Genomic DNA, 25,328 nt, shown 5'->3' with positions numbered 1-25,328 from the left:
ATTCTGCTGGTGCAGTCACTGTGTACATACATTACATTACTGATCCTGAGTTACCTCCTGTATTATACTCCAGAGCTGCACTCACTATTCTGCTGGTGCAGTCACTGTGTACATACATTACGACGTAATGAGAAAAGAAATCAAAACGCCAGAATTATGTTATTTCGGTCGCCACAACATTGCAATAAAATGCAATAACGGGCGATAAAAACATTGTGTCTCCACCAAATGGTATCAATAAAAAACGTCAGATCAGTGTGAAAAAAATAAGCCTACAGCCGGCCCTAGATCTCGAAAAATGGAGACGCTAGGGGTTTCGGAAAATGGAGTCATTTTTTTGGGGGGGGATTTTTCTTTCACCACTTAAATAAAAAAGAACCTGTACATGTTTAGTATCGGCAAACTTATAATGACCTGGAGAATCATAATGGCAGGTCAGGTTTACCATATAGTGAACGTGGTAAAAAAAAAAAAAAAAACAATTATGGAATTTCACTTTTTTTGCAATTTATTCGCACTTGGAATTTTTTTCCATTTTTCAGTACAAGGAAGCATAAGCTGGAAGATGTGCATGTTGTGTGAAAAGATTCTTTACTTGTCCTCTGTATCCCATGTGACGATACAGAGTAAAATCTTAATAAGCCAGATGTTTAGATTTGTTAAGTCAAGAGAAATACACTATTGTGTTTAAATTACACTATTGTGTTTAATTTGTCTTGTACATGTTTGTGTATTTCTAAAGGTCAGACTAGTATTTGTCTAACCCTGATTGCTGTCTCCTCTTGGGGTTGGAAACAATGTTATTTGCTAATATGCTAATTGTACTAAAAGCTAGATATTTGCAATAGCCATCTGATACAACTATGTAAATAGATTATCTCAAACAATGATAGGTGAGACCTGCACCTTTACCTCTGACATGTGATATGCACACTAAGCTTTGGGGGAGGAGGATGAGAGCAGTTTGGCCATTCAGGGGGCTGAGCCCAGAGAAGCAGAAGAAGACAGAATTAAGCAGACAGTCTTGGGACAGAGATTCAGACAGACTTTGGAAGGAGATTGGATCAACATGTTAGGCTATGGGTTGAACTAGATGGACTTACTCTTCCTTCAACCTTAAAAACTATGTTACTATGTTATATCCTCCAGGACAGCAGATGGGTTGCATGGCATTACCCAACGAGACACAGAGTTGTATTCTACATGATTCTAGCCTAAGGTTACGGGCCTGACTTCTCCATTGACCATCAGAGAGACCATGGATACATTTTGGGGAGTCCAGGAGAGGACAAAGAAGTCACCTGACCCCATGGAAATGTTGTTTCGGAGTTGCTAGGAGGGACCCACTGATCGTCTAGAACTCATGGAGACATTTATAGTTGCCAGGAGGGACCCACCGGTCGCCTGGCCCCATGGAAACTCTCAGAGAGGCCAGATTTCGACCCTCGGGTCTCCAGGTCTTGTACCGTGATGGACTGTTAGCGTCCTAAGCTTGCCGCTACCTTCTCTCTGTGGAAGCCACTGATTGAGATAGTCAGACCTGGAAGTCTCCAAAGTCGCAGCTGTTCTATCCCAGGCGGGCCAGCAGAAGGGTGAGACTGTATAATGTTGTACCATCATGGTTATTTGCTGGGACTGTTCTGTGTGTTTATTGTCCGCTTTGTGGGTCAATAAAGTATTGCCACACTGCTTTACCCTCACCCTGTGTTGTCTGAGTAGCATTATGCCCACAGAAGACCCCAGGTCCTCACATCCTATTCCTGAGAAGAAGTATGAAACCACCCCCTACAGTAGAATACTTACACAGGAGCCCTCTCTTACCAGATGTTTGCAACATTTACTGTATCTTAATGAAGGTATTCACAATGAATACCACAGGGTTGACCATACCTAACCCTCCTAGTCTCCTCGTACGGTAACCAATCTCCCTATTGACCAGGCTGAATCTATTTCTCTATAAAATTTTGTAGAACAAACTGTAAACCTGAGTCCAGAGCGAAAATCTCTTGCCTACTGTCCCAATTTGGATAAGGGTAATTACCATGACCGAATTTGGTGCCCAGGACTTTTGTAAAGAATTGGGGACCTGGAAGGGTGTCCAGGAGATGAAAACAAGGATCTCCCCTGTGACGATACTGCTTAAAATCTTAATAACCTAGACGATTATATTAGTTAAACCAAGAGAAATACACGATTGTGTTTAAATTAACTTGTAAGTATATTTGTATCTCTGTGGCTGTGGACAGACCAGTATTTGTATAACCCTGAATGCTGAATTATATTCGTTTGGAAACAATCATGTTTACTATGCTAATGACAAATTGTACTAAAAGTCAGCCTTATGTTTATTTACAATAGCCCCTGTGATACCAACTACGTAAATTGATTAGCTCAAAGAATGAGACCTGGTGAGCCATGCACCTTTACCTAGCTCTAGCTGATGACCTTACACAGATGTAAATATAAATAGGGATGTCTGTAGGTCTGCAAGGAGAATCAAGGAGAGACAGAAAGACTTTACAAGGAGAATGAGAGACATCCTTCAGGACAGCAGATGGCATCCAAAGAAACACAGATTTGAATTCTATATGATTATAGCCTAAGGGTATCTGCCCTGACTCGAAAGATTCGGATCTGCTCCATTGACCATCAGAGAGACATGGATACATTTTGGGGAGACCAGGGTGGGACGAGGAAGTCACCTGGCCCCATGGATATGTTGTTTGGAGTAGCCAGATGAGACCCACTGGTCATCTGGCCCCATGGAAACTCTTGGAGAGGCCAGGTTGGGATCCTCGGGTCTTCTGGCCTTGTACCTCTATGGACTCCTTACTTCCTAAGCTTGTTGCTACCTCCTCTCTGTGGGGGCCCGCCAGAAGCGGGGGGGCCACTGGTTGAGGTAGTCGGCCCGGGAAGTCTCCAAAGTCACAGCTGTTCTATCCCAGGCGGGCGGAGAAGATAGGGTGAGAATGGTGAGACCGTGTAATGTTGTACCATCTTGGGTATTTGCTGGGACTGTTCTATGTGTTTATTGCCCGCTGTGTGGTTCTATAAAGTATTGCCACGCTGATTTACCCTCACCCTGTGTTGTCTGAGTAGCGTCACGCCCACGGAACACCCCGGGTCTTCACATCCCCCTAACCAGAGACTCTCACACTTATACTGTTTGATCTTGTACCTGAATGCCTCCAAGTAGCAATAGATATTACCCACTCTGCCTACCTATCTGAGGGCACAAACATAGTGACATCGCCGACATATGCCACCACCCTCACTTTGACTTCCATTGCCGCTCGGTGTATCCTGCCTTCGACCAATGGTCCAGGCACTACCCTTCTGAGTAGTGGGTCAATTGCAAACACACACATCAGTGGGCTCAAGGGAAAACTCTAGTGAACACCAAACCCAATCTCAAAAGATATGCCAATTGAACCATTCACAAGTGAGAAATTCTTTGCTCCTATGTACAAGGTCTTAAGCTAATTGACAAACCCCCTGGCAGACCATACCTCAGAAGGACACACAAAAGGTACTCGTGGTTAACCTGATCAAATTATTTTGCCTGTTCCAATGACACATAGAATCCCTTTCAGGAACCAGTCACTACCCTGCTCCACTATGTCCTGCAAACAGCACAGCACTAAATGTAATGCAGTTTGGAACACCGCAATGCCGAGCCCTCAAAAGTAGCCAAGGTGCAAACTTCCCCAGCCTATTAGACACCATCTTTACCCAAACTTTTCTATGGGATACCGTTTCTCAGTACAAGATGGCTCCACACCATTTGATAAAATAATCAGCGTTGACCTCACTGACATCGGCAGAATCTGCAAGAAAGACACTAATTGAATTCCTCAGTCAAAAAGGGGAACAAAGGCATCCTTAAAGATCTTATAGAATTGAGATGTTAAGCCACCTGGACCTGGTGGTTCCTTTAGGTTAGCCGATAGGTTAAAGATTGAATGGATAACCTAACTTCCTCTTCCCAAAACATTTGTCAAACCATCAAGGGAGTGTTTTACCCCTGGTTCTGGAACAGTTTCAGCCAGGAAAACTGACATCTCATCCCAATCTAGATCCTCCCTATCCAAATTTATCCAAGAGTTGTGAGTAGAAGAATATGCCAACCTCCAAGATTCCTGATCTGGACATTTTAAGGGACCATGTATTGTCAACCAGTCCTACAACAACTCTACTGTTCACTGTCATCTTGCAGTTCCTGTAAGTCAGGAGAGTGGTACTTGCAGTAATAAACCCAAAAAATTGTTCCTAAGAACCAGCGTAGGGTATTGATTCTTTATTTACAAATTGCCATATGGCAAATAAGCCCTAACTAAAGGTTCTGTGATAATTAAACAGGTCGTCTTTATTATCTATTTATCACCTTATCAGTTTGTGCAGTTTAACAACACAGGTTTGTGTTGGTCCTTCCTTGAAGCAATTTTCAAATACTGGGTTAAAGCTTTTAGTTAATACTTCTATTAGCCGATCAATATCTAGCGCTGAAAAATATCCTCACAGAACTGTTTTATTTTTGCTTCTTCCAAAAGAGAGTAATTGAACTTCCAAAACTCTTTTCCCATCCCCGGGGGATCTCTTTAACATTCAGAGAAAACAAAATTAAACTGTGGTTGGTGAACTTCACCTCAACAGACACTGCTGAAGAGATAGCGGCCTCCTTGAAATAAAATCTATATATTCTAGACCTAGTTACTTACATGACAGGTGAACTCCTCGTTGTGTGGCATACCAGATGTGGATATCCACCAGGCGAGCCTTACTAACTATACTATTAAAGCCAATACTATCATAAGGCTATGTGCATCTCCCTGGCAGAAAAAACGCATGCGGATTGTACATGCGGATTGTACATGCGGATTGTACATGCGGATTGTACATGCGGATTGTGCATGCGTTTTTCCTGCCTGGGACTTGCGGATGTGAAGCGTTCTTTACATGCATTTCCGCATGCGGGTTGACAAGTGATTTTGCATGCGGGTTGACAAGCGATTTTAGCATCACTTGGAAAGTGCTTGACAACTTGGTCACACTATATAAATCCATGCAACCGGCATGGATTTATATACTGTGACCCGAGAGAATGTCAAAAAATAAAAAAATAAATGTATACTTACCCTCCAATGGCCCGCGCTGTCTTGCTTCAGACAGGTCCTTCATTCCATTGCAAAGTGCCAGGAAGCAAGGAGGAGCGCACCGCGGGCCGCCAGAAGGTAAGTATACATTTATTTTTTATTTTATTCTACTTTTTTACAGCTTTTTTAATGGTACCTGGGTGTGGATGAGACTCTCCTCTCCTCCACACCCGGGTACCATCCGCACATTAGAACGCGCCAATTAAGCAAGTACAGATGCAGTCTTGCGGAATTGGCGCGTTCTAATGCAAGTCAATGGCGGTGAAAACGCAGCACTTCCGCAAAATAATTGGTAGTGCTGCTTATTTTTCCGCAATGATAATTGTGCACAGCAGATGCGGATTATCATTGGGGAACATGGCAGGCCTTCTACCAAGAGTTTTTTAAGCGTTTCTGCAGCATTTTTGCCTCTGCGGAAACGCTTAAAAAACGCATTGTGGGCACACAGCCTAAGTCAGATTATCTTTGGGACCTTCTCTATCTTAGGCCTTTTGACAGTGTTGAAGTCGTCTCCAAATACAAGCTGCTGATTCGCAAAAAGGTAGGGTTTGATTCTCATAGATGCTGTCCCACTTAGATTGGGGACCATAGCTGTTAATGAGCAAAAGCTCTTGTCTCTTCATGAGGACATCTAATATCAGGCACCTCCCCATTTCTAACTCAATAACCCGTCAGCATTCTACCGGTGCGGTAAAAAGGACCGCCACTCCGCTATACGGCTCGGCCACAAGAGACCAATAGGAGGGCCCAAGTCTCTACTCCCTCTTAGCTTTAAAAACAGCTCCCAAATTAGGCAGCCTAGTCTCTTGCAAAAAGAAAATGTCGGCTTTGACCCAATTAAAAATATAGCCATATTTGACTTAAGACTGGTGATATTAGTGGATGTCAGCATAAATGGATTGGGTACCTCTATCCTGGATGATGGGGGTTATACAGCTGTCTTCTTCCCACTCCTTACTGCCTTTTCCCTCTTTAATGATGCAGAGGATTCCACCTTTCTTTATCATCCTCATCTCGGGACTCTAGGCCAGTCTCACCCTTCCCTCTCCCCCGAGGACCTTGTATCCCCAGAGGAAAAAGACTCTGTGCCTTTGTAGGGCCTGCCAACCCTATAACTTCACCCTCAACTTCTTCCTCAGAGAAAGAGATGTTCTCAAAGCCTTAGAGTCAGTTTTACCTTCCTTGAGCAAATTGTTCAGGGTGGGACCTCCTCTTCTTTTTGATTTGCTTATCGTCTAGCGACTGACTACTTTCCTCATCCATACTTTCATAATAGGAGGATTCTGAGGAAGTGGCACTATCCTGCCTGCAGATCCGTCCGATCTCTTTATTTAACTCGATATCCCTCAGTGCCTCAGCACCAAGAATTGCTTCCAGGAAAGGGGCTGCCCCATGAATGGGTTGCCCCAGGAACCCCGTGTTTACCCAAGTCCCTCTCCTATCCACATTTATCTAGGTGCTTCAGCTGTGCAGGCATCTTTTTCTTGCTTTTTCTTCTCTCTGCTCCTTCACCTATGCTAGTCTCGTCCCTAGCAGAATCAGTCTAACGGCTTTCTTTCCTTGGGGCCAAGACTGCATTAGCAAAGGAAAACAGATGACTGGGAGACCTAACTCACCACACAGGTGGCACTTAATCTCTGCACAAAGTGTAGCTAGATGTCTGAAATCCCCACACAATGCATATTTTTGTTCAGTAAAGTTTGCACTGAAGTGTGTGGGATCATCTCTTCTATGACCAAGTTTCAGGTGCTCCAGGTAGACCAAGGTACAATACTGACCCAGGCAGATGATGGAATGTGGGCATCCATGCTACCCGAAAGCTTAAGTTTAACCATAAACCCTAACCCTGACCAAATAACAAACTCATCACGATTTTTCTTTTGCTTTTCCACCACTTTACCATACTGTCCAAGGGACATCATGATGTCATAACAAGAAAGTGCTTTATTACAACTGAAGATGGTCGCTTTCCTAACTTCGTTTTGGTGAGACACCACCTGAACGGCAAAGTCTTGAGAGGTGGGCTCATTCTGTGCCAACTCATAATTCGACCAGAAGGGCTCAAGCCCCTCCTGCAGAACAAAGCTGACATCAAACTCAGGCATAGCATAGGGATGTATCAAAGCGTAGATGTCAATCACCTTAATGTCCATCCTGATAAGGAGCTTAACAACCTTAGACTTTGGAGGATACGCATCACTGACCCTCCACTCAAAAAGGACAAAATTCCTAGGATCGCTACTTCCAACAGGTGGGGCTACAGAGTTCTAGTCCTCTTCCTCTGAAGAAACAATTTGCATATAAAATTCCTACAAACACTGCCCAACCAGGTGGTGGTATGGAATTCATAGCTTCCCCCTTCCGCACACAGACACTTCCATGGCTCTCTATACAGAAAGATAGATCAACCCCTTTACACTCTGCCATTAGTTATCTCCCTTTTTTAGAGGTTACAGAAGAGACTGTTGCAATCCCAGGATACCTTATTCTCAAGGAGGCGACACCTGCAAAACTCTTGACAGATGCTGACAAAGTTGGGGATGAGGAGGGACAACTGCAACAGTCCCTACATATGCCACAACATCACTATTACCAATCTCCATAACTATCTCAGCCTCCACAAGGTCCATACTCACCTCCACACCCGCTAAACGACCAAGGATGGCATTTTGCCCTCAGTATCATCGGGCATAAAGGGGCATAGCCACCTCCATAAAACTAGAGGCAACCTCATCACTGGTCTTATATGTGCCCTTCAAGCCATCAGTAGATGTTAATTTACAATGTTTCAGACATAAGGCGCCAATGATCCTTAGCTGCAGTGAGGCACTAATGATCCTGTGAATCAGGATCCAGTTGATCAGCAAAACAGAAAAACACCTTTTTTCGTTATAAATTCCCATGGAGGAATGGGACGCGAAGCCATCACTACCCCTTCTCTCTGGTGCTGCTTCTCAAGCAGATACCAAGATATCAGCCAGATACCGTTCTGCTCCTGCTCCCACTGAGTAGCACACCACAGCATTGGGGCCTAACAGAACGCCTGCCACCAGGCCACCTTCACTGTCCTGCCTTCTAACTGATTCATCCCTTGCTATATCCTCTCTACGGCAGAACGAGCTCAGCACCTTGCTACCTCACTTTGTGATCTCCCAGTAGCTTTGCACCAAAATAAAAGAAGAGCCAGGGCTGGTCTGTGCAATGGGGCTTATACAGCAAGCTCACCCTACTGTCCGCACGGGGGGAACGGGTACATGGAGGAGGCCATATATATATTCCGTAAGCTACCATATATTTATACAGCATATATACAGTGGGGACGGAAAGTATTCAGATCCCTTTAAATTTTTCACTCTTTGTTTCATTGCAGCCATTTGGTAAATTCTAAAAAGTTCATTGTTTTTCTCATTAAAGTCCACTCTGCACCCCATCCTGACTGAAAAAAAAAAGAAATGTAGAAATTTTTGCAAATTTATTAAACAAGAAAAACTGAAACATCAAATGGTCATAAGTATTCAGCCCCTTTGCTCAGTATTGAGTAGAAGCCCCCTTTTGAGCTAGTACAGCCATGAGTCTTCTTGGGAATGATGCAACAAGTTTTTCACCCCTGGATTTGGGGATCCTCGGCCATTCTTCCTTGCAGATCCTCTCCAGTTCCGTCAGGTTGGATGGTGATCGTTGGTGGACAGCCATTTTCAGGTCTTTCCAGAGATGCTCAATTGGGTTTAGGCCAGGGCTCTGGCTGGGCCAGTCAAGAATGGTCACAGAGTTGTTCTGAAGCCACTCCTTTGTTATTTTAGCTGTGTACTTAGGGCCATTGTCTTGTTGGAAGGTGAACCTTCGGCCAAGTCTGAGGTCCAGAGCACTCTGGAAGAGGTTTTCATCCAGGATATCTCTGTACTTGGCCGCATTCATGTTTCCTTCAATTGCAACCAGTCGTCCTGTCCCTGCAGCTGAAAAACACCCCCATAGCATGATGCTGCCACCACCGTGTTTCACTGTTGGGATTGTATTGGGCAGGTGATGAGAAATGCCTGGTTTTCTCCACACATACCGCTTAGAATTATCACCAAAAAGTTCTATCTTTGTCTCATCAGACCAGAGAATCTTATTTCTCATAGTCTGGGGGTCCTTCATGTGTTTTTGATCAAACTCTATGGGGGCTTTCATATGTCTTGCACTGAGGAGAGGCTCCCGTCGGGCTACTCTGCCATAAAGGCCTGACTGGTGGAGGGCTGCAGTGATAGCTGACTTTTGTGGAACTTTCTCCCATCTCCCTACTGCATCTCTGGAGCTCAGCCACAGTGATCTTGGGGTTCTTCTCTACCTCTCTCACCAAGGCTCTTCTCCCACGATTGCTCAGTTTGGCTGGACGGACAAGTCTAGGAAGACTTTTGGTGGTCCCAAACTTCTTCCATTTAAGGATTATGGAGGCCACTGTGTTCTTAGGAACCTTGAGAAATGCAGAAATTCTTTTGTAACCTTGGCCAGATCTGTACCTTGCCACAATTCTGTCTCTGAGCTTCTTGGGTAGTTCCTTTGAGCTCATGATTCTCATTTGGTCTGATATGCACTGTGAGCTGTGAGGTCTTATATAGACAGGTGTGCGCCTTTCCAAATCAAGTCCTATCAGTTTAATTAAACACAGCTGGTCTCCAATGAAGGAGTAGAACCATCTCAAGGAGGATCACAAGGACATGGACAGCATGTGACTTAAATATGAGTGTCTGAGCAAAGGGGCTGAAGACTTATGACCATGGGATATTTCAGTTTTTCTTTTTTAGTAAATTTGCAAAAATTTCTAAATTTCTGTTATTTTTCAGTTAGGATGGGGTGCAGAGTGTACTTTAATGAGAATAAAATGAACTTTTTAGAATTTACCAAATGGCTGCAATGAAAGAGTGAAAAATTTAAAGGGGTCTGAATACTTTCTGTACCCACTGTATATATTACGGTAGCTTAATACTTCTTGCAGTTTTGGCTTGGCCCTAGGTGCCTCCTCTGGTAGATCATCACTGGGGACTCCAGAAGCTTTATCTCAGCTATTAGTGCCCCTCCCTGGTGTTGTCGCTACTGTCCTTCCTAGAGCAGCCAGAACTGCACCTGGATGTCACTGTCACTTGTCCTGCAGGCAGCTCACTGCACATAGCATGTGAGGTGGTTTTGTAGGTTGTCAGGTGGAGCTTTCTGCTAGTCGTCATCATCATCCACCTGGCTCAGCCTTTTCTCTTTGTTATCAGCCATGTCTCTAAATCTGTCTGCATGCAGTATTTTTTCTTTAACGAAGCACTCCCATCAAAATTGTTATCCTCTTGATATATTGCAATCATGTTATCCAGCACTGTGCACTTACAATTGCTCATTTTGTCCTTCTACACAGTTAATTCTTCTGTTTTCCATTAGGTCTATGGCATCATGTGATTAAAAACTGACAAACTGAATCCTGCACAAGTCATGAGTCCCTGCAAAAGTCTATGGCGGGGGAGGAGGAGCAGCTGGGTCAGGAGCTGAAGAGGGGAATGATAAATGCTGGGAAAAGAGACATTGTTTCTACATTGAGAAAAGAGAATAATTAGCTGAGTAGAAAGGCAAAATGAGCAACTGTAGGTGCACAGTGCTATATTATATTATGATTGCAATATATTAAGAGGATAAAAGAGGTCTGCTGAAGTTTATTCCGTGATATGAGGGTCGCTGCAGTTTATTCTGTGACATGAGGGCCGCTGCAGTTTATTCTGTGACATGAGGGTCGCTGCAGTTTATTCCGTGATATGAGGACCGCTGCAGCTTATTTTGTGATATGAGGGTCGCTGCAGTTTATTCTGTGACATGAGGGTTGCTGCAGTTTATTCTGTGACATGAGGGTCGCTGCAGTTTATTCTGTGACATGAGGGTCGCTGCAGTTTATTCTGTGACATGAGGGTCCCTGCAGTTTATTCTGTGACATGAGGGTCACTGCAGTTTATTCTGTGACATGAGGGTCGCTGCAGTCTATTCTGTGACATGAGGGTCGCTGCAGTTTATTCTGTGACATGAGAGTTGCTGCAGTTTATTCTGTGATATGAGGGTCGCTGCAGTTTATTCTGTGACATGAGGGAATCTACAGCTTATTTTGCGATATGAGGGCCACAGCAAATTATTTTGTGACATGAGGGTCGCTGCAGTTTATTCTGTGACATGAGGGTCGCTGCAGTTTATTCTGTGACATGAGGGCTGCTGCAGTTTATTTTGTGACATGAGGGTCACTGCAGTTTATTCTGTAACATGAGGGTGGCTGCAGTTTATTCTGTGACATGAGGGCTGCTGCAGCTTATTTTGTGACATGAGGGCCGCTGCAGCTTATTTTGTGATATGAGGGCCGCTGCAGTTTATTCTGTGACATGAGGGTCGCTGCAGTTTATTCTGTGACATGGGAGTCGCTGCAGTTTATTCTGTGACATGAGGGTCGCTGGTTTATTCTGTGACATGAGGGCCGCAGCAGCTTATTTTGTGATATGAGGGCCGCTGCAGTTTATTCTGTGACATGAGGGTCGCTGCAGTTTATTCTGTGACATGAGGGCCGCTGCAGCTTATTTTGTGATATGAGGGTCGCTGCAGTTTATTCTGTGACATGAGGGTCGCTGCAGTTTATTCTGTGACATGAGGGTCGCTGCAGTTTATTCTGTGATATGAGGGTCGCTGCAGTTTATTCTGTGACATGAGGGCCGCTGCAGCTTATTTTGTGACATGAGGGCCGCTGCAGCTTATTTTGTGACATGAGGGCCGCTGCAGTTTATTCTGTGATATGAGGGTCGCTGCAGTTTATTATGTGACATGAGGGTCGCTGCAGCTTATTCTGTGACATGAGGGATGCTGCAGTTTATTTTGTGATATGAGGGTCGCTGCAGTTTATTCTGTGACATGAGGGTCGCTGCAGTTTATTCTGTGACATGAGGGTCGCTGCAGTTTATTCTGTGACATGAGGGACGCTGCAGTTTATTCTGTGACATGAGGGTTGCTGCAGTTTATTCTGTGACATGAGGGTCGCTGCAGTTTATTCTGTGACATGAGAGTCGCTGCAGTTTATTCTGTGACATGAGGGTCACTGGTTTATTCTGTGACATGAGGGCCGCAGCAGCTTATTTTGTGATATGAGGGCCGCTGCAGTTTATTCTGTGACATGAGGGTCGCTGCAGTTTATTCTGTGACATGAGGGCCGCTGCAGCTTATTTTGTGATATGAGGGTCGCTGCAGTTTATTCTGTGACATGAGGGTCGCTGCAGTTTATTCTGTGACATGAGGGTCGCTGCAGTTTATTCTGTGATATGAGGGTCGCTGCAGTTTATTCTGTGACATGAGGGCCGCTGCAGCTTATTTTGTGACATGAGGGCCGCTGCAGTTTATTCTGTGATATGAGGGTCGCTGCAGTTTATTATGTGACATGAGGATCGCTGCAGTTTATTCTGTGACATGAGGGCTGCTGCAGTTTATTTTGTGATATGAGGGTCGCTGCAGTTTATTCTGTGACATGAGGGTCGCTGCAGTTTATTCTGTGACATGAGGGTCGCTGCAGTTTATTCTGTGACATGAGGGACGCTGCAGTTTATTCTGTGACATGAGGGTTGCTGCAGTTTATTCTGTGACATGGGGGCCGCAGCAGCTTATTTTGTGACATGAGGGCCGCTGCAGCTTATTTTGTGACATGAGGGTCGCTGCAGTTTATTCTGTGATATGAGGGTCGCTGCAGTTTATTATGTGACATGAGGGTCGCTGCAGTTTATTCTGTGACATGAAGGCTGCTGCAGTTTATTCTGTGACATGATGGTCGCTGCAGTTTATTCTGTGACATGAGGGCCGCTGCAGCTTATTTTGTGACATGAGGGTCGCTGCAGTTTATTCTGTGACATGAGGGTCGCTGCAGTTTATTCTGTGACATGAGGGTCGCTGCAGTTTATTCTGTGACATGAGGGACGCTGCAGTTTATTCTGTGACATGAGGGTTGCTGCAGTTTATTCTGTGACATGAGGGCCGCAGCAGCTTATTTTGTGACATGAGGGCCGCTGCAGCTTATTTTGTGACATGAGGGTCGCTGCAGTTTATTCTGTGATATGAGGGTCGCTGCAGTTTATTATGTGACATGAGGGTCGCTGCAGTTTATTCTGTGACATGAAGGCTGCTGCAGTTTATTCTCTGACATGAGGGTTGCTGCAGTTTATTTTGTGACATGAGGGCCGCTGCAGTTTATTCTGTGACATGAGGGTCGCTGCAGTTTATTCTGTGACATGAGGGCCGCTGCAGTTTATTCTGTGACATGAAGGCTGCTGCTGTTTATTCTGTGACATGAGGGATGCTGCAGTTTATTCTGTGACATGAGGGTCGCTGCAGTTTATTCTGTGACATGAGGGTTGCTGCAGTTTATTCTGTGACATGAGGGCCGCTGCAGTTTATTCTGTGACATGAAGGCTGCTGCAGTTTATTCTGTGACATGAGGGCTGCTGCAGTTTATTCTGTGACATGAGGGTCACTGCAGTTTATTCTGTGACATGAGGGTCGCTGCAGTTTATTCTGTGATATGAGGGCCGCTGCAGTTTATTCTGTGACGAGGGCCGCTGCAGTTTATTCTGTGACATGAGGGTCGCTGCAGTTTATTCTGTGACATGAGGGCCGCTGCAGTTTATTCTGTGACATGAGGGCCGCTGCAGCTTATTTTGTGATATGACGGTCGCTGCAGTTTATTCTGTGACATGAGGGCCGCTGCAGCTTATTTTGTGATATGAGGGTCACTGCAGTTTATTTTGTGATATGAGGGTCGCTGCAGTTTATTCTGTGACATGAGGGCCGCTGCAGCTTATTTTGTGATATGACGGCCGCTGCAGTTTATTTTGTGACATGAGGGTCGCTGCAGCTTATTTTGTGATATGAGGGTCACTGCAGTTTATTCTGTGACATGAGGGTCGCTGCAGCTTATTTTGTGATATGAGGGTCACTGCAGTTTATTTTGTGATATGAGGGTCGCTGCAGTTTATTCTGTGACATGAGGGCCGCTGCAGTTTATTTTGTGATATGACAGCCGCTGCAGTTTATTTTGTGACATGAGGGTCGCTGCAGTTTATTTTGTGATATGAGGGCCGCTGCAGTTTATTCTGTGACATGAGGGTCGCTGCAGTTTATTCTGTGACATGAGGGTCGCTGCAGTTTATTCTGTGACATGAGGGCTGCTGCAGTTTATTCTGTGAAATGAGGGCCGCTGCAGCTTATTTTGTGATATGAGGGTCACTGCAGTTTATTCTGTGACATGAGGGCCGCTGCAGTTTATTCTGTGACATGAGGGTCGCTGCAGTTTATTCTGTGACATGAGGGCTGCTGCAGTTTATTCTGTGACATGAAGGGCGCTGCAGTTTAACATCAGTAAGACTGATCTCCTCCACCATCTGCAAAATAACTGCAACAGATGTGGAAACAACATGTACACCCGGGTGACATTAAATGATGTTAGAAAAACAAAGATTTACTCCAAGTCCCCACAAGGCAACTGCGCTTCTATCTTTGCGTCTGCTGTACATCCAGGAGGAACTGGAAACCAGAACTATCAATTCTTTATGTTGCTTTGTTTTTCTCACATTAACAGGACAGCATGCAGATATGAGATTGTACAGAGTGAATGACGGCATAATGATCCTCATTCCCAGGCGGCTCGGCTCACCGTCTTTTCATCACTTACTGGACATTCAAGCTTTCTTAGGGAAAATGATTTTGCTGGTGAATTATTTAACACTGAAGTGGTCTCAAGCCGTCTATATATAAACACCAAGATAAAAATCCTCATTATGAACATTGCAAAAATGTTTCAGGAATATTTCAGATTGTATTGGTCACTATAGAATTATCTGGTCAGTTTGTACCCTGGCATACTAATGGCACTAATATTCCATGGGTAGAGGTAGAGAAAGAGGTGAAATCATCAAAGCCCCATTGTTAGATGCAGAAAACATCTCATAAAACTGAGAAATCCAAGAAGAACCACAAGCTATGGGATTGGGTCATGTTTCCAGCACACCCTAGGGATACGGTTGGCATGGTTCAGATTGTCACATAGTGATGTTTTGTCAACCAGCAGCGCTCTACAGTAATCCAGAAAGTTTCTCCACCGCTCTTACACGCTGGCAGGTACAATTCCTATAGCATTAACCCTTGATACTAAAAATGTGCGCTGCTCAAGTTAATTCATTTAAAAAAACGACTTGATTTTAGCTTTTGCATCAACTTCACTTTGGGTTTTCAATCAGTTTCCTTTTTTATCGCAAAAGACTTTTGCAAGTTTCTGTCTTTTTATCTATAGAGCTGAAGACTAAATCATACAGAATTAGATTCATCAAAATTCCAAACCCAACTAGTCATCTCTAGCGTCTGAGCTGAATTCATTGCTGCCTTCATGAGACATATAAGATTTAGAGTCCAGGAACCTCGTAGGCAGCAATTTCTGTTCTCAGCCAAAGGTTTAATGATCTTCACCAAAGAATGGGAATCCCTCTTCCTATGGGAAACAAGGCTGATCTACCCTAATCCTGGCTCATCTCCCATGCATTTTCCACCTCATGCACCACAGAAGGTGCGCTATGGGACCATCGATGGGTGAATGCCCTAAGCATTTTCTAGGTAAGACGTTTAGATTAACAGAATTCTCTGCAAGGAATGGATGATGATCAGATAGACATTCCTCTAAGGGGTTTCCTACCTGCTCTGTTCATTTCTAAAATTTCTTCTTGTGCGAGTGGGCAAGTGTCGCTTTGAGTGCTGTGATGTGGAGAATTTACAACAGATTTACAATAATTGGGGGATCCCAGTTGTGGAGGGCGCGGAATATGCTTCTTTTTTTTCTTTGGTAGCTTCTGCTTAGCCATAGCTAAGGAATAATACATTCCAAAATTGTTCACAATGACAGGTACAGGCATAGCAATAGTCAGCACACCAGCAAGAGCGCATAATGCTCCCACCAGCATGCCAGACCACGTCTGAGGATACATGTCTCCGTAGCCAAGTGTGGTCATGGTGACAACAGCCCACCAGAAGCCGATAGGGATATTTTTGAAATGTGTATGTTCACTGGCACTAGGATCATTTGGATTAGCACCTATTCTCTCAGCATAATAGATCATTGTGGCAAAAATTAACACTCCCAATGCCAAAAATATGATGAGCAGCAGGAATTCATTTGTACTAGCACGAAGAGTATGCCCAAGAACCCTTAGACCAACAAAATGTCTGGTCAGCTTGAAGATTCGAAGAATTCTCACAAATCGCACAACTCTTAAGAAGCCCAAGACGTCCTTTGCAGCTTTGGAAGACAGGCCACTAAGTCCAACTTCAAGATAGAAAGGTAGAATGGCCACAAAGTCAATGATGTTTAAAGTGTTTCTTATAAATTCCACCTTATTAGGACAGAAGGTGATCCTCATCAAGAACTCGAATGTAAACCACACCACACAGACGCCTTCAATGTAAGTCAGGAAGGCTTCAGTCTCCGAAGCAAGGTAAGATCGTTGATGGGTTTCATTCCCGATTATTTCAGTCTCGGTTTTGTTCACGATGGGGTTAAATCGTTCATGAGTCTCCAGGCAGAAGGTGGTGATGGAAACCAGGATGAAGAAGAGGGAGGCAAATGCAACATACTGTAAAACAAAAGCAGAAGAGTGAGAACATGAGTAGATGGCTCAAGAACATTAGGATTTATACAGTTCATGTTTTGTAACCCTGATATCTTCTTAGTAGGACTCAATTGTCTACAGCAATCTCTAAATTCCAATCCACTGAAAGAAGCTTGGATTATATCAAACTCATTGCCTGGGAGAAGGGTCCTGAATACACATGGCCTCTTGTATGGATTGATATATAAGTATAAATCATTGTAGATTGTTATTTGAGCTTCGTTTTTGTCTTTTGTGGCCTCTGTGTTATGAATTTGACTCTAAGAAGAGAATAAACCATGAGCAAGTGTCTGACAGGTGAAATACTTGAAGACTACATCGGTGAGCCCCACACCGGAGTGTTAACTAAGAGGCTTCTTGGCTAATGGACCACCTGAAATATCTGTATATGACCAGCCAGCCCTATATGTAAGCGATGATTACATGGAGAATCATAATGTACACGGCTAACACCCACCGCACCCTCCTGCGGCCACTTCTGACAATTGTAACTAATGAGCTAATGGAGCATTAGCAGTTTTTCTTTCTGCTTCTTAGTTATCATATTTCTTCTCAACCTCAGGAATTTAACTAAAACATTTCCTTCCCTTATTTCTTATGCAACACGGATTGTGAGGAAAGTGGTAACAGTTCACTGGGTTTTCAATCCTGGCATATAACATGCAGTTTGGATATGGAGTCCATGCTGACTAGTCAGAGCTTCAGAGCCACGTCGGCCACAGTATGTGGATTCTGCCTTACACACTTTCCTTCATTACCTGCTGCTGCCACCTTCACATTACATTTACCTGGAAATTCTATATGTCTCATAAGTACATATGAGTGAATCGATTCACATGAGCCCAGTCAGCATTCTATGGCCATCAGACGGGAACCCCACAAACCGCCTCCTACCTGCTGCTATCCCCGGCTCCTCTCGATTAGCCAGCCTGGCATGACATCATTATTGCATCACACTGCAACAATCACTGATGTGCAGCTGGACCACAGTCCTGCGAATCTAGATATTTATAGTACAGTACTGTAGTACAGACCAAAAGTTTGGACACACCTTCTCATTTAAAGATTTTTCTGTATTTTCATACACAGTCACCAGACCTGAACCCAATCGAGATGGTTTGGGGTGAGCTGGACCGCAGAGTGAAGGCAAAAGGGCCAACAAGTGCTAAGCATCTCTGGGAACTCCTTCAAGATTGTTGGAAGACCATTTCCGGTGACTACCTCTTGAAGCTCATCAAGAGAATGCCAAGAGTGCGCAAAGCAGTCATCAAAGAAAAAGGTGGCTACTGTGAAGACCCTAGAATATAAGACATATTTTCACTTGTTTCACACTTTTTTGTTAAGTAAATAATTCCACATGTGGTAATTCATAGTTTTGATGCCTTCAGTGTGAATGTACAATTTTCATAGTCATGAAAATACAGAAAAATATTTAAATGAGAAGGTGTATCCAAACTTTTTGCCTGTACTGTATACAGATATATATATATATATATATATACAGTGGGTACGGAAAGTATTCAGACCCCATTAAACTTTTCACTCTTTGTTTCATTGCAGCCATTTGGTAAATTCTAAAAAATTTATTTTTTTTCTCATTAAAGTCCACTCTGCACCCCATCTTCACTGAAAAATAACAGAAATGTAGAAATTTTTGCAAATTTACTAAAAAAGAAAAACTGAAATATCCCATGGTCATAAGTATTCAGACCCTTTGCTCAGACACTCATATTTAAGTCACATGCTGTCCATGTCCTTGCGATCCTCCTTGAGATGGTTCTACTCCTTCATTGGAGTCCAGAAATGTTTAATTAAACTAATAGTGTTATGATCTGCAACCTGTACTAAGGAAAGATAAGGGAAAACTGTCCCTACAGTAAGACTAAGCTGAATCCCTACAATGTAGCGGGCTGCCTGTTCCTAGTGAACGGACCCGCCTTAGTCCTCGGCTAGTCTGAACGAAGACCTATAGAATTAAGGGAGGGGTCCCTAAAAGAACTAAGGACTGGAACAAAAATTGGACACCTCCTAAATAAAAGTTGTTGCAGAACACAAAAAGACAAACTGACAAAAAGTACTAGAGGTCCCAGAAGGACCAAGCGAACTGACAGAGAAAGGCACCGAAGCACCTGGCTAGAGAAACAGTTAAACAGTGAAGTCCAGCACAGCCAAAAGGGAGGAGCTGGAATATAAAGGCAGATGGTCACGTGACCGCAAAACACGAGATGGAAAAAACAAACAGGGGGTTCTAACAGTACCCCCTCTTTTATGAGGATCCTCTGGATCCTCCAGGCCCAGGCCTATCCAGAAACCTCCTGTGGAAAGCTTTAACAAGCCTAGGAGCAGAGACATCATCCATCCTTACCCAGGAGTTATCTTCGGGACCGAAACCTTTCCAAGAGACGAGATACTGTAATCTCCCTCTATGCCATCTAGAATTCAAGATACGAGAAATTTCATATTCGCCGTCTTCCACCACCGGAGGAACTGTGACAGTGACGTCCCTATCAGGTACATCAGCCTTTTTCAACAAGGAAACATGAAACACCGGATTAATCTTCCAGGAAGTAGGGACATCCAACCTAACAGCAGACGGGTTAACAACCTGAAGCACCTTAAATGGACCCACAAACTTAGGACCCAGTTTTTTAGAGGGAATCCTCAAACGCAGGTTCTTCGAGGACAACCAAACCATGTCACCCATAGTAAACAAAACCTCTTTACGTTTCCTGTCAAAATACTTCTTGGACTTCTAGTTAGCCTCTTGCAGGTTACAACGTACATTAGTCCAAACTCTCCCCAAATCACCGGAAAAATTCTCCTCCTCCGGCACCGCCGACCCCAATTTGGAGAACGAACCAAAATACGGATGTCTCCCAGTACAACAAAAAAAAGGCGAACACCCAGCAGAGGAGGATGTATGATTGTTAAGAGCAAATTCTGCGAGAGGCAGAAACTCAGACCACCCCTCTTGATTGTCCGCCACAAAACAACGAAAAACTGTTCAAAATCCTGGTTCTTTCTTTCTGTCTGGCCATTAGACTCAGGATGATACCCAGACGAAAATGACAAATGGACTCCCAACCTGTCACATAAAGAACGCCAAAAGCGAGCCACAAACTGAGGTCCTCGATCAGAAACAATGTCGGTGGGAACGCCATGGAGCTTGACAATCTCCTTAACAAATGCCTTAGCGAGTGTCTTGAAGCAGGGCAACTTAATGAATGGAACCAAATGACACATCTTACTAAAACGGTCCACGACCACCCAGATGACAGTAAAACCCTCGGACACAGGAAGATCAGTAATAAAATCCATTGTGAGATGAGTCCAAGGTGCACTAGGAACCTCCAGAGGGCAAAGCAACCCCGCAGCAGGAGTATGTGAAGCCTTTGACCTAGCACACACCGTACACTGACGCACCCACTTGATGACTTCTTTCTGCCATCCAGGCCACCAAAAACTGCGACTGATAAGTCTCTTAGTCTCTGAAATTCCTGGATGACCTGCCAACCGAGACTCATGACACTCCACAAACAAATCTCTCCTAAAGGCTCTAGGCACGAACAACCTCCCATGGTGAGTGTTAGATGGAGCATCATCTTGAGCTTTCAGAATCCCATTCTCCAAAACGGAGTTCAATGCTGCTACCACAACTCCTTTCTGTAAAATGCTCTCCTCCTCCTCGGTACCAACCATGGGAGAAAAGCTGCGAGATAAAGCATCGGCTTTAACATTCTTAGTACCAGGGATATAGGTAACAGAAAAATGAAACCGAGAAAAAAAAGTGCCCACCTAGCTTGATGGGCATTCAAGCGCTTGGCAGCATCCAGATAGATCAAATTCTTATGATCTGTGAAAACCTGAATAGGAAATCTAGTGCCTTCCAAAAAATGACGCCAATGTTCAAACATGAGTTTAATAGCCAGCAACTCCCGATTACCAACATCATAATTCAGTTCGGTTTCCGAAAATTTTTTTGAAAAGAAGGCACAAAGATGTACTCCACCCTTGTTCTCCTGAGCCAAAACTGCTCCGACCCCCACCGATGAAGCATCGACCTCGACCAAAAAAGGCTTGGTCTCAGCAGGCTGCATAAGGATAGAGGCAGAACTGAACCTCTCTTTCAGATACTCAAACGCTTCAATGGCCTCAGTAGTCCACTGGGCCGTATTCGCATCTTTCCTGGTGATATCGGTTAGAGGTTTAACAATTACAGAAAAATTCCTAATGAATTTCCTGTAATAATTGGCAAAACCCAAAAATAGGCCTAGGCCATTCCTGCACCGCCTGAACCTTCACAGGGTAAATCTCAAAGCCCTCGCTGGAGACAATGTAGCCCAAAAAACTAATTTTCTGCACAGCGAACTCACATTTCTCCAGCTTAGCAAAAAGTGAATTATCACTCAATAACTGCAAAACTTCATGTACACTCTGCCAATGAGACTCCAGATCTGGTGAATAAATCAGAATGTCATCCAAATACACAACCACATTCTTACCAATCAAAGGTCTCAGGATGTCATTAATAAGGTTCTGAAAAAATGCTGGTGCATTGGTAAGACCAAAAGGCATCACCAGATTCTCAAAATGACCTACCCGAGTGATAAAAGCAGTTTTCCATTCATCACCCTGCTTCACTCATAACAAATTATATGCCCCCCGGAGATCAATTTTAGAAAACCACTTGGCCCCCACTAACTGGTTAAACAAGTCAGGAATTAACGGCAATGGGTAGGAATTGCGTACGGTAATCTTATTAATTTCACGAAAATCTAGACATGGACGTAAACCGCCGTCCTTTTTATTTTAACAAAGAAAAATCCAACAGCCACAGGCGACTTAGAAGGTCTAATGTGACCAGCAGCCAGGCTCGTCTGTATGTATTCCACCAAGGCCTTTCTTTCAGGAATAGTCAGATTAAACAAGTGACTCTTGGGAAGAGTAGCACCCAGAACAAACTCAATGGTGCAATCATAGTCCCTATGAGGAGGTAAAACTTGCGACTCCTCTTCCGAAAAAACCCTCCAAAAATCTTAAATAGGTACAGGTAAATCCTCTTTTTCCACAGCCGCAATGCGACCATTACAAAATTTATCATAGCACTTCGGACTCCAAGACTTAATCACATTAGTAGACCAGTCCAATAAAGGATTGTGCAGTTTTAACCACGGCAATCCTAGAACAACTGGAGAAGGTAAATTATTCAAAACAACCAAGTCCAAAATTTCTTAGTGAACTCCATTGATAGTGAGGGGAAATGCAGCAACCTTGTGAGTAATACATTTCAAGGGAGTGTTATCAATTGCAATCACAGAAATAGGTGATGACAAAGGTTTGGATTTCAATTTAAGGTTTTCCAAAAACCCTTTATCAATCACATTAAGTGTTGAACCACAATCCACAAATTCCTGAAATTCAATCAAATCTCCCTGCAGAGTAGTACTCCCAGAAAGAAATACTCCTGCAGAGCGTAAACAAGCTATACGGGCGTAACTGACCTTTTTTATTTCTTTACTTAAACGACGCTCACAATACTTAATCAAATGGTCAGCTTTACCACAATAAAGACACAATCCCTTGGCGAACCTACGGTCTCTTTCCTGAGCGCGGAGTGACATCGCCCCAACCTTCATCGGTTCTCCGCCGTCTGAGCAGATTTTCTGGGGACTAGGACCTGACGTTACAGGAGTCTTTACCTCATTCACCCTGGACCTCAGCCTCCTGTCCACACGAACAGCTAATTGCATGGCATCCTGCAGAGTCTCAGGTGCAGGGGATGCAATTAGCAGATCCTTAAACCTTTCACTCAGACCAGCAAGAAATAAATATTTCAGCGCAGGATCATTCCATTTAACTTCTGAGGCCCATCTCCTGAAGTGTGTGCAATAATTTTCAACATCACCTGACCCCTGATTCAAATGCCTGAGTTCTGCTTCAGCAGATGAGATTCGATCAGGATCGTCACATAATAGCCCCATAGCAGAAAACAATTCTTCAACAGACCTTAAACACGGATCATTAGGTTGGAGAGAAAAGGCCTACCCCAATGGTTCATTGCGCAAAAGTGACATAATAAAACCAATGCGCTATGATTCATTCCCAGAGGACCTTGGTCTCCAATGAAAATATAACAAACAAGCATTTTTAAAGAAAAAAAATTCTTGCTGTTTACCATAAAAAACATCAGGCCGTCCTACCTTGGGTTCGACAAAATGCGCTTCAGAACAGCTACTCACGTGTTGCTGGAACTTGGCCACCTCCAGAGACAATCCCTGCAGGCATTGAGCCAAATCCTGGAAGGAAACCATACTGATCCCCGAATTTCTTTCCTTTTAGTTTTTTGGGCAGGACTTACTGTTATGATCTGCAACATGTACTAAGGAAAGATAGGGGAAAGCTGTTCCCTATAGTAAGACTAAGCTGAATCCCTACGATGTAGCGGGCTGCCTGTTCCTAGTGAACAGACCAGCCTTAGTCCTCGGCTAGTCTGAACGAAGACCTATAGCATTAAGGGAGGGGTCCCTAAAAGAACTAAGGACTGGGACAAAAATGGGACACCTCCTAAACAGAGAAGTTTTTGCAGAACACAAAAAGACAAACTGACAAAAGGTACTAGAGGTCCCAGAAGGATCAAGAGAACTGACAGAGAAAGGCACCAAAGCACAAGGCTAGAGAAACAGTCAAACACTGAAGTCCAGCAAAGCCAGAAGGGCAGAGCTGGAATATAAAGGCAGATGGTCATGTGACCGCAAAACAAAAGATGGAAAAAACAAACAGGAGGGTTCTAACAGATAGGACTTGATTTGGAAAGGCACACACCGGTCTATATAAGACCTCACAGCTCACAGTGCATGTCAGACCAAATGAGAATCATGAGCTCAACGGAACTGCTCAAGAAGCTCATAGACAGAATTGTGGCAAAGCACAGATCTGGCCAAGGTTACAAAACAATTTCTGCATTACTCAAGGTTCCTAAGAGCACAGTGGCCTCCATAATCCTTAAATGGAATAAGTTTGGGACCACCAGAAGTCTTCCCAGACCTGGCCGTCCAGCCAAACTGAGCAATCGTGGGAGAAGAGCCTTGGTGAGAGAGGTAAAGAAGAACCCCATGATCACTGTGGCTGAGCTCCAGAGATGCAGTAGGGAGATGGGAGAAAGTTCCACAAAGTCAGCTATCACTGCAGCCCTCCACCAGTCAGGCCTTTATGGCAGAGTAGCCCGACGGAAGCCTCTCCTCAGTGCAAGGCATATGAAAGCCCGCATAGAGTTTGCTCAAAAACACATGAAGGACTCCCAGACTATGAGAAATAAGATTCTCTGGTCTGATGAGACGAAGATAGAACTTTTTGGTGATAATTCTAAGCGGTATGTGTGGAGAAAACCAGGCACTGCTCATCAACTGCCCAATACAATCCCAAAGGTGAAACATGGTGGTGGCAGCATCATGCTATGGGGGTGTTTTTCAGCTGCAGGGACAGGACGACTGGTTGCAATTGAAGGAAACATGAATGCAGCCAAGTACAGAGATATCCTGGATGAAAACCTCTTCCAGAGTGCTCTGGACCTCAGACTTGGCCGAAGGTTCACCTTCCAACAAGACAATGACCCTAAGCACACAGCTAAAATAACAAAGGAGTGGCTTCAGAACAACTCTGTGATCATTCTTGACTGACCCAGCCAGAGCCCTGACCTAAACCCAATTGAGCATCTCTGGAGAGACCTGAAATTGGCTGTCCACCAACGTTCACAATCCAACCTGACGGAACTGGAGAGGATCTGCAAGGAAGAATGGCCGAGGATCCCCAATCCAGGGGTGAAAAACTTGTTGCATCATTCCCAAGAAGACTCATGGCTGTACTAGCTCAAAAGGGGGCTTCTACTCAATACTGAGCAAAGGGTCTGAATACTTATGACCATGTGAGATTTCAGTTTTTCTTTTTTAATAAATTTGCAAAAATTTCTACATTTTGTATTTTTTCAGTCAAGATGGGGTGCAGAGTGGACTGTAAGGAGAAAAAAATGAACTTTCTAGAATTTACCAAATGGCTGCAATGAAACAAAGAGTGAAAAAATTAAAGGGGTCTGAATACTTTCCGTCCCCACTGTATATATATATATAAGTTGAGGTCAGTCAAAGAAAACATGGTGAACTTCTATGTCAGCAGCTGTATATCTTGACATCATTCATATACCTCACCAGCCAAGGGCAGGGACCTGCTATTAACCTGCAGATATGGGGTTATTCCGCAGGTGAATAGCATTCTGAAGCTGTGCAGCCATTGCACTGAGAGACCAGATCCCAAGGCTGCCGGGAGGAATAAAGTTAGTTTCTTCCTGGCAACCTTGGGCTTTCAGTCATAAAGGAGTCGGCCGGCACGGCTTCAGTCACTGCTCAGTACATAGTGAGCGGTGGCTGTAACGCTCGCGGCACTGACTGTCAGCTGGCTCTACAGTGCATCAGTACAGAGCATCACTATGTACTGAGCA

The 25,328-nt window shown here is 44.1% G+C and overlaps 1 protein-coding gene across 5 annotated transcripts in view; it reads right to left on the bottom strand.

Moving 5' to 3' along the window:
* The window catches only part of KCNC1 (potassium voltage-gated channel subfamily C member 1), a 341,595-nt gene that overhangs the window by 97,549 nt on the left and 218,718 nt on the right, over nt 1–25,328 (bottom strand). For 3 of the 5 annotated variants that reach the window (XM_073659075.1, XM_073659073.1, XM_073659074.1), the window contains exon 2: nt 15,868–16,801. In XM_073659075.1, the coding sequence (XP_073515176.1) occupies nt 15,868–16,801 (934 nt within the window). Of the gene's footprint in view, nt 1–14,835; nt 16,802–25,328 lie in introns of all 5 variants that reach the window. The other 2 variants (XR_012252826.1, XR_012252827.1) reach the window with 2 other exon arrangements.

This window comes from Phyllobates terribilis, unplaced genomic scaffold (genome assembly GCF_046119375.1).
Source record: "Phyllobates terribilis strain yellow unplaced genomic scaffold, ASM4611937v1 Scaffold_13__5_contigs__length_258822181, whole genome shotgun sequence".
Classification (NCBI taxonomy): Eukaryota; Metazoa; Chordata; class Amphibia; order Anura; family Dendrobatidae; genus Phyllobates; species Phyllobates terribilis.
The sequence above is the reverse complement of the archived record's forward strand: the minus strand, read 5'-3'. Positions and strand labels throughout refer to the sequence as shown.